This window comes from Armigeres subalbatus, chromosome 2, assembly GCF_024139115.2.
Source record: "Armigeres subalbatus isolate Guangzhou_Male chromosome 2, GZ_Asu_2, whole genome shotgun sequence".
Classification (NCBI taxonomy): Eukaryota; Metazoa; Arthropoda; class Insecta; order Diptera; family Culicidae; genus Armigeres; species Armigeres subalbatus.
This window is the reverse complement of record NC_085140.1, coordinates 186,287,652-186,303,279: the sequence shown is the minus strand read 5'-3', so window position 1 is coordinate 186,303,279 and position 15,628 is coordinate 186,287,652. Positions and strand designations below refer to the sequence as shown.

Below are 15,628 nucleotides of genomic sequence, written 5' to 3'. Positions count from 1 at the left end.
CGACATAAACAGGAATACGGAACATTCCGATATGCATACAGTTGCCAGTATTGTGCTCTGAATACTTAATCTGAATACTGACCCGCTGATGTATTGCTTTATTGCGGGCCAGAGGTAAGGACTGGCGAAAGGGTTTTGGTTTTAGTGGGTCGGGTGAGAGTTACATGACATACCCATCCCCACACTACCTGAGTTAACCACCTCAGGTGTCTGGTTGCAAATTTCCATTTACCCTTGCTCAAGGAAAAAAAAATCTCTGAATATTTAAGATTTATATAGGTCTCCAGAAATTGTTTTACTTTCCAGCATCGGGACGAACTAAAATCTATAACCAATGTGTTTTTGCGCACACCACCCATTTTTCACAGATTATTAACGAAGGCGAGAGAAAGTGAAAAAAAACGCTTCTGACTTGCTTTATGCCTTGCTGCCAACTGCATTTCTGCCTTATAATAAGGAGGTCATGGGTTCAATTCCTGGCTCGTCCTTTTCCTACTTTATATTTCAACCTTAGTTCGTTCTGTGTTTCACGTTCTATCAAAACGAACTCCTTCTGTTAATACCTTTCACTTTAACGATTCCAAAACTTCCGTGGCACCTATGAAAGATTTTTCATACATTCCTGAACAAAAATTTTTCCGTTTTTTTTTGCCAGAATACGTATTTTTGGACGAGGGTTCAGAATATATAAAAATCTCATTTTGGCCAAAACTGTTACATATGCAGTTTCTCAAACAAAATTGTAAAAAAGTTTAACATGCTTTGGTGTGGTGTGTGAAATAATTACCGTGTTGAGATTTGATGAAATTCGCAGAAATCTGTGAAATTATAAGGTCGAATAGCTAAATTAAATATCGAGATTTCCGAAAAATAAGTTTGTTATCTGGATTCTGAAAATTATTTGCTGAGTTTCAGCAACAAAAACGCACTTTTACTAAAATCTGGTTGGAAATACATAAAGAAATGATGTGTATGAAAAGTTATATTACACATGAAGTTATAATGCACATTTGTACACTATAGCGCTACAATGAATTACAGTTCATAGTCTAAGCAGCTGACAATACAAATTGGAAACCTCTATTGAATAGGTGGCTGGAAACAACGTGAGTCTTCGTGACACATCTCTGCATCTAATACGATCGAACAACAGACGATGACGATAGTTCTGATAAACGAGCGATAAAAAAAAACTCGCAGCATCAACAAAAATTCCCTCAAAAAGAAGCAAAGCGAGGAACCTCGCTGGGTACAAACAAAACTCCAACCCGAAAGGCAACTATTTTCGGACAGAAAACTTGTTTTCGACATTCTCTTTCCCATTTCCCCCCTTCGCTACATCTACAATGCTGTGCTTTTGCTTTACAACTCGTTTGCGGTTTGTTTGTCCGTTGCGTCTCGTTTATCGTCGAACCCGTAGTTGTACTGACATATTACTACAGGTATATGGAACGGTATAATATAGTAAAGAGGTAATAATCATGGCACTTACACATGCTTATGCGGCTCCAGCGAAGAAACGGGCGACTGCAGTGTTGTGTCTTTCTCGGCTGCTACAACTCCTTCGACCGTCCGTGTGTGCGTATGCGATTTATCGCGAACCTCACAACACCACTGCTGAACTCCACATACACCTTCTTTGCCGTCAACTCCAATAATAAATTCAGCTGCTGTCGATCAGTAGTGCTGCTTACTGCTTCCACCATCATCGTTCGGGTGATGAATGAAACACCATCTCTTCACAATCATTTTACTCAGGAATTCTTCTGTAATAATACTTGCTTCTGGTTGTGATCCGGCACTCACACAAAATTGAATCTTTTATTCAAAAAACCCCAATTGCATTTATCGAGATTCAATCATTTCGCACACTTGAACTTCATCACATCTTGATAATTTTCGCATAATTCCTCTACACTATGTTGACAGCAAATTTTCCGTATTTACGTTAAAATGATTCTTCGTCTTGCTTTGCAATCACCTCGTAATAATTCCGCTCTTCGGTTTACTTCTTCATAATACGGATTAATTATACTTCACTTACGATTTCATCTTAATTTCTTCAAACAAATCTCCAGACTTCATCAGAAATTCAGCTTCCAAAATCTTCACTCCTGCCACCACTCCTTTTTCGGTATCTCTCTTTCTCTTTATCCCAGAACCATCATCTCCATACACATTTTTTCGTCGTCTGTTTCTTCTGCTGACGACGACGATGTATACAAACATATATTCACTGTTTTACTACTATCATAGCTCTTCATCACCCTCGGACACTTGATAGCGTTCTCATGCTGAGCACTATTTTCTGCAATTCACAAATCCCACCAGAAATCCACCGAACTCTAGTGATAATTAAACAAAATATGGAAATTGCAGTCGGGAATAAAGAAAGACTCTGCGGAGCATTTTTTCTGCGTTGGCCACATACACTCTCCGCACCATTCTCTTTCTCTTGATCGGTTGTCGGGAGCAACCCACCGCCCCCTCTTCATACGCACACTGCACCGTGACCTCAGCACTGCAGACTCCACACTGCCTGGTCTGCTTGTTCATGCCCCCAATGCCACCACCATCGGCTCTTCCTTCACCGACGCAGTAGCAGCAGCAGCTTCCATTGTTGGTGGCTGAACCCAACCGAAACGGAGCCAGACGCACGGCACCGTACACAGAATGGGGACCACTCCAGTATCCTCTGGACCCTTCCCTAGCTCCCTTGTGCCACCTGTGCGCTGCACACACTGCTTTGCAGCGCGGGGGAGGGGACAACACCACGGGCACTCTACACACGGCGATTGCGGTCTACCCGACCACACAACAAAGTTCCTCAGCTAGACCCGTTTGAGTAGTACGACGTACGAGCGACGGATAACGACTGACGGACACCACTATACTTACTACAGCGAGCGCTGACGAAGTCGATTCGTTTCTACTTCGTTTCGCAAGCTGACGGGCCGACATGAGCCCGAACCCCGGTGCAAGTTGAACACGAACAGTTCGCTACGAGCTGTCAGTCTTTGATATATTCGGTTTATTCATTCATTCATATTATCATAAAATTATGAATCAATCAAATATTTTTCTGAATGAGAATAAAGAAAGGTTGACTTATTGAGCAGTAATACATCGATATTCACATCAAAAGAAATGGTATGAAATGATTTCCACTCTTTGTAAGAAAGTTAATAAACTTGCACTGGGGTGTCGTGTGAGTTTCCAATTTATCCACGGGCGCTACGATCGCTAAACAAATGCCATTCAACCTGACCGCTATCTTTGCATTTGAAATCTTCTCATTATAGGTACTAGTAAACTACTGATAATATTTTACAACTTTGCAATTGTATTCATAATCCTACGCATTTTTTTTATGAAAATAACTAAATCACTCTAGGTATCTTTGATGTAAAATTGATTTTCAGCAAATCTTCAAAGAGAGGCAACAGATTGTCACCAGAATTTATAGTAAAAATTTAAAAGAATGTTCAACTATTTCAGGACAGGTGCACTACCTATTAAATAAAAATTACTACAAAATGCTTTCCAATAAATGAAATTTATCATGAATTGGCAAAAGTTAGTGAAACATTCTCAAAAATAACAGCATTAATTATGCACATTCGTGATCTGACGACACTGACGTTTTAGACAAGCGTAATCAGTGCTGTTTCGATTAGAGCTTTATTACCTTCACTCCAAGATAGACTGATTTAGATGTTCATATCTATGATTCTAGCAATAAATTAATTTTCTTTCACCGTACTGACGGAACGCCTTTATCAATCTGTTTAGTCTATCTTGTTATCTATCACTTGGCTTAATCCACCCTGCCTACCAACCGTCATAAACAAATGAACCAACCGAATCGCTGAACGATTGCGCAAAATTCTGACGAACCCCCGCCATTTACTCACCACCTCCGTCCGCATCACGGGTAGACACCGGGGAACCATCCACGGCCGTATCGCCCGGATTGATTATACCTTCGTAGATAGACCGACCTTGGTGCTGCATCGGCTGATAGCAGTCATCCGCAGGGGTTTGAGTGGCCTGAGACATTCCTAGCACCAGCACCGTTGCGCTACTCGTGTCTGGCGATGGAGCACGGCGAGGCAGAGTCGAACTGTCGGCGCACTCTGTGGAAGGGATTCGGGTATTTTTGGGCTTAGAGCATGGCTGGTTTGTTTCTATTGTGAGTTTTTTGCATGATAAAAGCACAAGTTTCATAAACAATGCACATTGAAATTTAACAAGGTAGAAATTATAGCAACTACATCAAACTTTTTGGCAGATAAACTTGCAATCTATCAGACAACCATCACCAATCAGCAATATACATAAAAGTAGATAATTCAACATTTCTACAGCAATGCGTCAAGCAACCGTGAAGCGTTAATCATTTGTTTATAGATAAAAGCAAATAGACAAATCAAAGTTTTTATAGGTGGCTTTCTGTCGTGGAAATAACGTTCTTTATTATAATAGTTATAATAGTAATTTGAGCAATTAGTTACCACAAGATGATTGTTTCAGCACAAGTTGTACGTTTATCCACAGAGGCATGCCGAGATGGAGAAAAGCTACGAGTTGTTGTTTTTTGCAATGACAAAAAATGTACTATAGTATAATGAATCGAGACCCAAATGGTCTTTCACATGAACGTTCTTGTCAAAACATCAAATTAGTGCAGAAAACAATCAGTTTCCATGTTATCGAGCCATATTGTACAACTGGTCAAACTATGAAACGATAGTTTCATATAGTAATGTCCATACCCAACAAACATTCACTAGTTGAACTAACATCAGTTTGATGATTTAATTCAGCGCTGTGTTGAATTATGTCTGTACTATTTCTTATCACAACTTCTGTTCAAGCTTTGTTCACACAATTTTTGGGAAGTTATACAACTACAATATCTCATTTTGAAAAACAACTTTATTAACTGATTCGTTAAACCTTTAATAAGCATTTTACTAAGCCTCAATTCAGCTACATGTGAATTCTTCGAAAATAATAACACATAGAAGGTAACATCATTAAGTTCTCCAATGAATGTATTTTAAAGCAATTGCTATTTTCATATGATCATTTTAAAACTTTCCTAAATCGGGCCTCGAACTGCTGTCATTTGATCATCTACCGGTAACGTTGTCATCTGCGCCATCCTTGATTTGTTAGATATGGCTCACTCAATGGATAACATAAATAAACTTATTGCTGAATATGAATCATAACTGGACTCTTATTCAATAAGTCGATCTGTCAAACTACAGTTTGTTAATAACTGTACAAGATTTTTATTTCGACCATTGTTCAGCCAGTCATAACCATCGCACACTAGGAAAAATACGTAAAAATAATGTCGATAAACGATAAAATAAAATCCGTCCCCAATGCTATTTATGAATTTATGAAAATAAAATCAATGTATATTCGGCCTTCCCCAGAATCTCTTGAAAAACGGTTGCGATATGATTGTCAAATGCTAAGATTATTCCAATTTCATCAACATCCATGCGATAATATTGGGATTCCACACATCAAAGATTCAATAATTTTCCGACGTTATTCAACGGCGTTATGTCCGGCTTTTAGTAAATTTAGTTGCGCATGAATGCATGATTTTTTCATTGCTCCAGCAGTTTTGTTTGTTCCGACAGCTTAATAAATCACGAATATAAAAAGCATGTCTTGAAAATAATTAATTATTTTCCTATAAATCAAATTTTCCAAATCTAGAATCCAGATTTTCTTTCAAACTGAAAAGCATAATGTTTTTTTCCACTGTGCGATAGATCAGATAAATGTGAAATCCAATGGTTAAGAAGGATGTCTAATGCTTGCTTATTAACTTACTATTCAAACTCAATTCGACCACCCTTTCAGAGCATCACATCATAGTCGAACAGAGAACTTTAAAAATCATTAGTTCAGCATATTGTTAAACTTCCCCAATATGCTGAAATGGGATAAAACGAAAACGTTAGCTCGACTTCAAATAAAGGTAGTAAACAAATAAATAGGCCATGTCGAATATTAGTTAGATTAGATGCTGAAATGAAATCTGTCTAGCGAATTATTTAGCATTCATTTTATTCAGCTACGAAGATCACAAATAAACAATAATTCAACCTAGATGCTTATTAGTAGCTTGTCGTTGTTTGTTGGGTAAAACTATTTCACTATATTACGCAACGCAGGTAATATTCTTCTTATTGACATTACATCCCCCACTAGGACATTGCACCCTCGCTGCTTAGTATTCATTCGTCACTTCCACAATTATTAACCGCGAGGTTTCTAAACCAAGTTACCGTTTTTGCATTCGAGGCTTGCAAAACCAGATAGACCATGTTCTGGTGGATGGGCGCCATTTCTCGGATGTTATCGATGTGCGGACATTCAGAGGTCCGAACATTGACTGTGATCACTACCTCGTTGTCAGTAAAATTCGATCCCTGTTGTAAACTATATCGAACAAAAGATCACAGCGAACGATGCGTTACAATATCAAGCGATTGTTGGCGGAAGGAGTATCGGCTGAGTACCGCCAGAAGCTCGACGAACGGATAAGTGCAATCAACGTTAGCGACAACATCAACGATCTATGGGAGTCGTTCCATGGAGCGGTGAGCACAACAGCACGAGAAGTGGTAGGCACTGCACAGAGGCGATCCAGGACGTGTTGGTTTGATGTGGAGTGTCAGAGAGTGACAGATGAGGAGAACGTTGCCAGAAGCTGGATGTTGTTTTCGGGTACCTGATCGAATAGAGATCAGTACAAGGAAGAAATAGCAGCCGAAAAACGAACCCACCGCAGGAAGAATGGAGTAAAGCTATCCATTTAGAATCCGGAATCATGTATTGTATTGCAGCGGCACGGAAAGTAACCGCTGCAAGAATTCTTTTACAGTGGTTTCTCTACCTAGGCGCCCACTTGCTGTGGTATAAATTCCACGAAGTTTCGTGCAGCGTGTCAAAAATTATTCCAGATGCAAACCGAAAGGAGAGAAAAAAGTCTGCACACACACGTTGATAATCCTGTCATCGACGATGGAACCTACGTCAAAACGGATTTCGGACAGCTTCCTAGCCAAAAATTCTACATGGTGACGGCACGAGGAGTAGTTCCTGCGAAGCTTAAGTTTGCTTTTTGGACAAACTTGCAAAAAAACGGATGATTTTGGCAAGGGATATGCAACTGTGGGGCATAGACCTAAGTGTTTGTGACGAATAAGACGATGGACTCGAAGCTGTACAAGGAGGAATATCTCAAAAACCACGGTCGACCTTCCATAAAGCCCATAAAGGTCCCGCGAAGTTTTGGCCAAATTTGGCGAGTTGCCACTACAGCCGGGAAGTCATCCAGTGGTACCGCGATAATAACGAAGATTTCATCGATAAAAACATAAATCCACGAACTGCCCACAGCTCCGGCCCATCGAGACATTTTGGGCAGTAATGAAGCGGAAGCTTAAGAAAAGTGGAAAAACAGCTCGGGACGCGAATCAGATGACCAAAATGCAACTTTTGATGAGAGGAATAAAGAAGAAGGTGCGAATTTTCACTAGAAACCAGAAGAAATTATTTGTATCAATAATTTTTCCTTAAAGTACAGTGAATTACCCTTGTTTTGATGTATTAACCTTATTTGTACGTCAATCCGTAATGGGTTTCCACTGCATCATTCGCTTCATCTACTTGCTTGCCCATCACTACGAAACCAACTCCATGCTCTGCTTTTCCGCCGCCGCTGTGATAGGTGTTATATTTGAATGCAGTGTTGGTCGTGGGGTCCACGGCTCGGAATTCACGTTCTCCGGATCTAGGCCATCGGACTTCTTGAATAGCGGCCACGTTCACTCCAACCTTCTGCAGTTCACGAGCCAGAAGCCGCACCCGCACTGCCAAAAATAACGTTCTCTTTTTTTTATCTCAATTTTTCGTGGTATTTGAGAGGCTTCAGTAAGCTACATTACTGGGGTCGTGTTACCTACATCGCGCTGATGAGGGTTTCCACCTTAGGTATAGCTGACGCGATACAGCATTTCGTTAATCAGCCGCTGGGTACCAGGCAGACTCTGTTTGAGCCGCACCTCCTGGTGAACAGACGCTCGAGGCGTACCTTCTCACTCTAGCTGATGTCAGAAGGACAACAGTGCCCAGGCTGCACTACCAGCTAAGTACACAACACTTAGCTGGCGGTCTTTTGTCATCCAACGACCCGTGGTCGTGGAAGCGTGAGATAGGAACTTGTGGGGACCAGAGCTCTGTAACCTGCGAGTTACAATTAACCCGTTTTGTTTAGTCTTGTCGCTGAGTGTATTTTGGGTAGTTTGGTGTCGTTTTAACTGGCTACCCATTATGCTTTTGTTTTATTTTGATATGGCAACATACACCACCACTGTGGATTGTGAATATTTTAATTTGTTTGTTTTTGAATTAAATTTTGTTCACATTGTTTTGTATAGGGTTTTGTTTTGTTGAATTTAAATTATAGTGCTTATTTAAATAGGTTTTTAAATAAAGTTAGCGCCAGAGCTTCTCCCGTAGGCCTAAAAGCGGCGCTCATACATAAGCAGCATAACAGCCGAGCACGGTGGCAGGAGCGATGGCGATTTTTGTTTTGGTCTGGTCGATGACGTGAAAAAGGAGGAGAGTTACGAACCGCGAAGAGGATCGCACGCGTTTTTACAACCCGCTAGTTTCGACTCGGAGTTTTGGTACCGGATATCTATCCGTGGTGCGCGTTTAGCTGGCCAACTAAGTCCCAGCATCGTCGGGAGTGGAAAAGTGGTTCCCCCGAGAAGTGCCGGTTCGGGAACGAAGAAATGTGCTGTGTTAGTGCAGTGCATTAGGACGAAACCAGAGTAAACGCGACGTGCGATGCGATTCTTTTACGTGAGTCGCGTCGCGTCGCATCGCACGTCGCGTCTACTCTGGCGGGCACCTTAGGGTGTAGGATCGCCGCCATACTGGGAAGCTCATCGTGAAGGAGTGTTTCGCTTCCCAGCGGTAAAGTCAAAGATCCCCAAAACACCCGCCGTTCTCACTGTGAGGGCTCAGTCAATAGAGTTCCTCGCCCTCACAGTTAACAGCCAAAGAGAGCGAAGACAGGTGCGTACAAAGGGGCGTACCACCTGTAGTAGTGAACTGCGGTCACTACTTGGACCGTCTACGGCGAGTAGGCAGGTTCGGTGATTTTACACCCAGCGTCGCTAGGGGGGATCCGACAAAGGAGCTTGCTCTTCCCCCTAGCTAAAAGTAAAGGACGGCTGCCGTGGCAGTCTGTAAAGCCCGAGAGTGAGAGAGTGAAAGGAGAAGAAGAAGAAGAAGTAGAAAGCGGAAAGGAAGGAGAGAGAAAAAGAGCAAAGCGGAGACCAGTTTGCCTGCTGCTGCTGTATTGCTGTCGACGAAGGGGCCCCCAACGAGAGCAGTGAGTCGACCAGTGCCGTAGCGAGGGGGAGCAAGAGGTCAGAATAGAATATAAGGTTTTTTAATTTTGAAATATTTCTTCTTTTTGCTCATTTTGTCCATCCGAAATCCGAAGGGAAGTGGGAGTACCCTGCTCTAGGCCGCCCTGCCGGGGTGAATTGTATGAGGGGAAGCTCAGGGCTTTCAGCTCTGTGACTGGAGTGCGCCAATTACCGAGGAATAACCCTCCTTAATTCGGCGTACAAAATTATGTGCCGTATTCTGTTTAACAGATTGAGACCGCTTGAAGAGTCCTTAGTCGGCGAATACCAAGCAGGTTTTCGTGAGGGTCGATCGACGACGGATCAAATGTTTACCCTGAGACAAATCCTTTATAAATTCCGGGAGTACAACGTGTAGACACATCATCTGTTTATTGATTTCAAGGCGACGTACGATTCAGTAAAACGGAATGAATAATGGCAAATTAAGCTTGAACATGGTTTTCCGGCGGAACTGATACGGCTGATTCGTATAACGTTGGACGCATCGAAATCAAGTGTAAGGGTTTCGGATGAAATATCGACGTCATTTGTTACCTTGGATGGATTCAAGCAGGCTCCAATCTACTGTTCAATATAGCGCTCGAGAAGGCGATTAGGAGAGCTGGTGTGCAAATACACGGTACCATTATCACAAGATCGCATATGCTCCTGGGATTTGCGGATGAAATCGATATTATCGGGATTGATCGTCGTGCCGTGGAAGAGGCGTTTGTGCCTTCTAAGAGGGAGACAGCGAGGATTAGACTCACGAACAATACCAGCAAAACGAAGTACATGGTCACTGGCAATGAACGTGGGTTCAATAGTGGTGGTGGTAGTGAAACGGTACTGGATGGTGAAAAATTTGAAGTGGTAGAAGAATTTGTGTATCTTGGAACGTGACGTGCGATAATGATGTTACCCGCGAGGTGAAAAAGCATGGACGTTAAAGGAGGCTGATCGGAGAGTTTTCGGAGTATTTGAGCGCAAGGTGCTGCGGACAATACTCGGCGGTGAACAGGAGAACGGTATCTGGCGGCGTCACATGAATCACGAGTTGTACCAGGTGTATACAGGGCTGGATATTATTAAGCTTATACAATACGGCAGACTACGGTGGGATGGAGTCGTTGTTAGTATGGTAAAGAACGTCAACGAAAACGGTAAAGAAATGGTAAAATGGTAAAGAACGTCAACGAAACAAATCGACAAATCAAGCATACTCTACAAACTTTCTCCGTGCACTGACGAGAAAAACATCTTACGCGTGGACCACAGAAGAGTAACTAGAACAAATTCGTGGACAAAACCCAAAAAAAAATTTCAACATTTATACATTCTTATATTTTTTTTAGATACTTAGAAACATTCTGCATACTATGGCTATTTCAGAAGTGACCCAAAATTTTGTAAAAAAATATAATTAGGGCTCAAAAATGAGGTATTGAATTGGATTTTATTCACTTTATTTGTAGAGTATTTGGAAAATCTGATTTATACACAACATAAATGTTATCAACAAGCTATTATTAGTACACAATGAGTAGATTATAGTTGTATGTCTCCATTTTGTTCATGTTCATGGTCAAATTATAAATTTTATGCTTCAGGTGATGACCACTTGAAAATCACTATTTTTTCTATTTTTTATGTTTTTCTTCAGAGGAAAAGTTAATCTATACGGCAAGATCCGGCAAAGATAAATCACTTGGGTGTAACTTCAAGATATGGACTAAGCATTCCACTTGAAAACTTGTCCGCAAACGTCCGCAAATTAGATTCTGAGCTATTTGAATAAAATGCGATTTTTCATTATTTTAAAATAAAATTTTACCATTTTCTCATAAATTACCACTTATAACGAATCCAGAAGAAAAAATATGATATTCATTACATCACCTTGCAGATCAACAAACAATGTGATGTAATTTTGGGATATTCTGGGTCATCTAAACTGTTCTTGAGTTCAGAACATGTGGAACTTTTTTTGTTACATATATTTTATTAATATTCACAGCATCTCCTGGACCAACCAACCAACCTGGACGAACCAAGACCAACTATTGTGTGGGGCGAGACAGCCCTGTTGTATACCACTCTATATTATATGCTGTTTATGCCGTCTTGGTGTTGGTGACGAGCAAGCAGCCAAGCATCGTTCTCCCTCAGTTAGAGTCCAACAGTGATCCGAGTAAGGCGATACCTTCGCCGAGTGCAATAATGCGCAATGGGTGATTTCCTGGCGCAGCAGCAAGCTACACATTTGGCGACAGTGGCAGGTTTTACTACTCATTTTTTGTTAGTATCAAGTGGAATAATGTTAAAACTAATGTGCCTGATAAAAATACTGCGTCATGGAAATCACCCACTGCGCAATCTCAGAAGAAAAGGTAAATTCCTGAACCAAGAAGGATGTTTGCTTTTTGCAGTGTTTACGTGGGGACCGGTGCTCCAAATTGGGAGAGACGCGGTTGCGTAAGTAAGTAAAACGGAGAAGATTCGAAATTGTTTGCGTGTCTTGAGTACCGCAATGGCGTTTGGCCAAAAAAAAGATGAAATGATTGGCGAGTTTGGAGGACCGCCAAGAAAAGATTAATTGTTTTGCGAGTTTTGAGGACCGCAATGGCGAGTTTGGAGGACCGCCAAGAAAAGATGAGTTGTTTTGCGAGTTTTGAGGACCGCAATGGCGTGTTTGGAGGACCGCCAAGAAAGGATGAAATGATTGGCGAGTTTTGAGGACCGCAATGGCGAGTTTGGAGGACCGCCAAGAAAAGATTAATTGTTTTGCGAGTTTTGAGGACCGCAATGGCGAGTTTGGAGGACCGCCAAGAAAAGATGAGTTGTTTTGCGAGTTTTGAGGACCGCAATGGCGAGTTTGGAGGACCGCCAAGAAAAGATGAAATGATTGACGAGTTTTGAGGACCGCAATGGCGAGTTTGGAGGACCGCCAAGAAAAGATTAATTGTTTTGCGAGTTTTGAGGACCGCAATGGCGAGTTTGGAGGACCGCCAAGAAAAGATGAATTGTTTTGCGAGTTTTGAGGACCGCAATGGCGTGTTTGGAGGACCGCCAAGAAAAGATAAATTGATTGGCAAATTTGAGGACCGCAATGGCGAGTTTGTAGGACCGCCAAGAAAAGATTAATTGTTTTGCGAGTTTTGAGGACCGCAATGGATGGCGTGTTTGGAGGACCGCCAAGAAAAGATGAAATGATAGACGAGTTTTGAGGACCGCAATGGCGAGTTTGGAGGACCGCCAAGAAAAGATGAATTGTTTCGCGTGTTTTGAGGACCGCAATGGCAAATTTGGAGGACCGCCAAGTAAAGATGAAATGCTTTGCGAGTTTTGAGGACCGCAATGGCGTGTTTGGAGGACCGCCAAGAAAGTTGAAATGACTGGCGAGTTTTGAGGAGCGCAATAACGTGTTTAGAGGACCGCCAAATAAAGATGGAATGATTTGCGAGTTTTGAGGACCGCAATGGCGTGTTTGGAGCACCACCGTGTTTGGAGCACCCACCTATTGTGTTCGCGTACTTTGTTTGACTGCAGATCTACGGAATCAATACCAGCGACGACAGATCTAGTCAATTTATTTGTTTCGCGGGTGACATGGACATTGTCGGCCGAACATTTGCAAAGGTGCCAGAACTGTACGTGAAACGTGAAGCAACAAAAGTTGGACTGGTGGTGAATGCATCGTAGACAAAGTACATGCTTGTGGGCGGAACCGAGTGCGACAGGGCCCGCCTGGGAAGCAGTGTTACGATAGACGGGGATACCTTCGAGGTGGTCTAGGTATTCGTCTACCTTGGATCCTTGCTAACGGCTGATAACAATGTTAGTCGTGAAATACGAAGGCGTATCATCTGGGGAAGTCGGGCCTAATACGGACTCCAGAAGAAACTGCGGTCAAAAAATATTCACCACCGCACCACCATGTGACATGTACAAGACGCTGATTAGACCGGTAGTCCTCTACGGACATGAAACATGGACAATGCTCGAAGAGGACTTGCAAGCACTCTGATTATTCGAGAGACGGGTGCTTAGGACCATCTTTGACGATGTGCAAGAAGACGTTTTGTGGCGGCGAAGAATGAACTACGGCGAACCCAGTATCCAGAAGGTAGCTAAATCCGCAAGGGTACGATGGCAGGACATGCTGCAAGAATGCCGGACAACAACCCTGCAAAGATGGTGTTCGCTTCCGATCCGGCAGAAATGAGACGGCGTGGAGCACAGCGGCGAGGTGGGCAGACCAGGTGCAGGCCTCAAACCGTGTATTGTCTGTTTAGAAGTAAACTGAATAAATGAAATAAATGAACCAGCGACGACGCATCTGTAGGGATTAAGACGGGTATGGTAAATGACATAAACCGAATAAAGTTCATATATATTAGCCATTAGCAGAAGCCCTAGATGGGAAAGTGACAAATGAGAGAGTGGAATATTTGGTAGGAGGTCGTGGTGTTGAGTTGATGTGCTTCGCTCAGCAGCTGGAGATTGACGCGCCAAAATTGTAGTAGAAAATCGTACTTACAACCACCTACAAAGTGCGATGGCCCTCTATGGGTTGAAGACCAGGAAGACCAACGTACAAATTGATTTTTGGAGCATATGAATGAGGTGAATGAACAACCGTTGGAGGAAACTTCATCTATTCAAACCGGAAATATCTGTTCGTTGCCTGAATATAAGACAATATTCCATAGAAAATGGTTTTCGATTTCCTTGGCCTTGGAATGGTGCCTTCGGCAAATAAATCTTTATAGTGGTATTTTTACCGAGTGTTTAATTAAATATAAGCTCAATAATGCATGTACAAAAAAAGAGAAACCATGGACAAGTTATAATTGCAAGAGCCTAATAAAAAAAGCCGGAGAGAAAGGGGGATGTGTGGGGCGAGACAGCCCTGTTGTATACCACTCTATATTATATGCTGTTTATGCCGTCTTGGTGTTGGTGACGAGCAAGCAGCCAAGCATCGTTCTCCCTCAGTTAGAGTCCAACAGTGATCCGTGTAAGGCGATACCTTCGCCGAGTGCAATAATGCGCAATGGGTGATTTCCTGGCGCAGCAGCAAGCTACACAACTATCATTGTAAAATAGTTATGGGATATTTTGAATCAACCAAACTGTCCTTGATATCAGGACTTGAGTTCTACAGCTGCTAAAGTAACCTTTTCTGTCACACGGAAGACCAACAAACACCGCAAGACATTTTTTTATAATTTGAGTCATCCTAACTGCCTTTGAGTTCAAAGCTTGCGATCTACAGTCATGACAGTAGCTTTTTTGTCACTCAAAGCTCCGATATATATATATATATATATATATATATATATATATATATATATATATATCCGATCTAGGCGTTTTTTATTTGTAATGAATTTCCCAAAGCTCTTTTCCGATGTGTATTGACCTTCAAGGCGAATAAAGGAAGTTTGAACGAAAAAAAACTTTTTAGTAGCTGTACATCTAAAGTCCTGAACTCAAGTATAGTTTGGATACCCTAGGGCGTCCAAGGGATATTAAAAAGTAGATTGTTTACCGCAGTACCTCTATAGGTACGTTTGAATGATAATCTTATTTTGGAACAATACAGATGCTGCTAATGTACTGAATATTTTCTGTTTCTGAACTCTGCTATGTTCAGGACGTTCTAGGTTGTTGTAAAGCTTCAAACGCCCATACCTGATATTATTCCCTGATAGGGGAGTTAAGGAGAAAATAGTGTTCAAGCAGAAAACAGTGTTTACTTTTGTGCATGCGAATTTATACAATAAGTTAGATGTTTTTTTCCTATGTAAATGTTAGAAAATCCATTTAAGGATAGAGCTTTAACTACGGGTTTCTTGCTACTTTGTGAAATATAGCCATTTTAGAATCGTTCACGTAGCGGCAGCAAGAGATTTTGATTTTACATAAAGCGCGAGATTTTATTTGAAAACATATGTATTTTGAGATTTTCATCTGGTTTTACACTGTTAGGTGGATAGATCTAGCCAAAAAATTGCATTTTCCTGCATGATTGGCAATTATTACTTCATCTTAGGAATATCAGGCCCAAATAACCGCAAAAAATAGTTTTGGCCAAGAATTGGCTTATTTACTCCTATGTGCGGCGGTAGTATTGAATCGGAGCCACCCCGTTTCCCATTATT

General features: G+C 41.7%; 2 protein-coding genes across 3 annotated transcripts in view; both read right to left on the bottom strand.

The window, feature by feature from the left end:
* Positions 1-15,628, bottom strand: part of LOC134211392 (GATA zinc finger domain-containing protein 5-like) — a 679,652-nt gene that overhangs the window by 648,165 nt on the left and 15,859 nt on the right. The window lies entirely within an intron of this gene.
* Positions 1-15,628, bottom strand: part of LOC134211395 (uncharacterized) — a 215,876-nt gene that overhangs the window by 184,399 nt on the left and 15,849 nt on the right. Inside the window, exons 2-3 of one of the 2 annotated variants that reach the window (XR_009979012.1) lie at positions 3,915-4,136; positions 1,493-2,345 (exon numbers count right to left, since the gene is read on the bottom strand). Coding sequence is in view for 1 of the 2 variants with exons in the window: in XM_062688204.1 (XP_062544188.1) it covers positions 3,915-4,136 (222 nt within the window). In the remaining variant the exon portion in view is untranslated. The remainder of the gene's footprint in view (positions 1-1,492; positions 2,346-3,914; positions 4,137-15,628) is intronic. The other variant, XM_062688204.1, reaches the window with a different exon arrangement.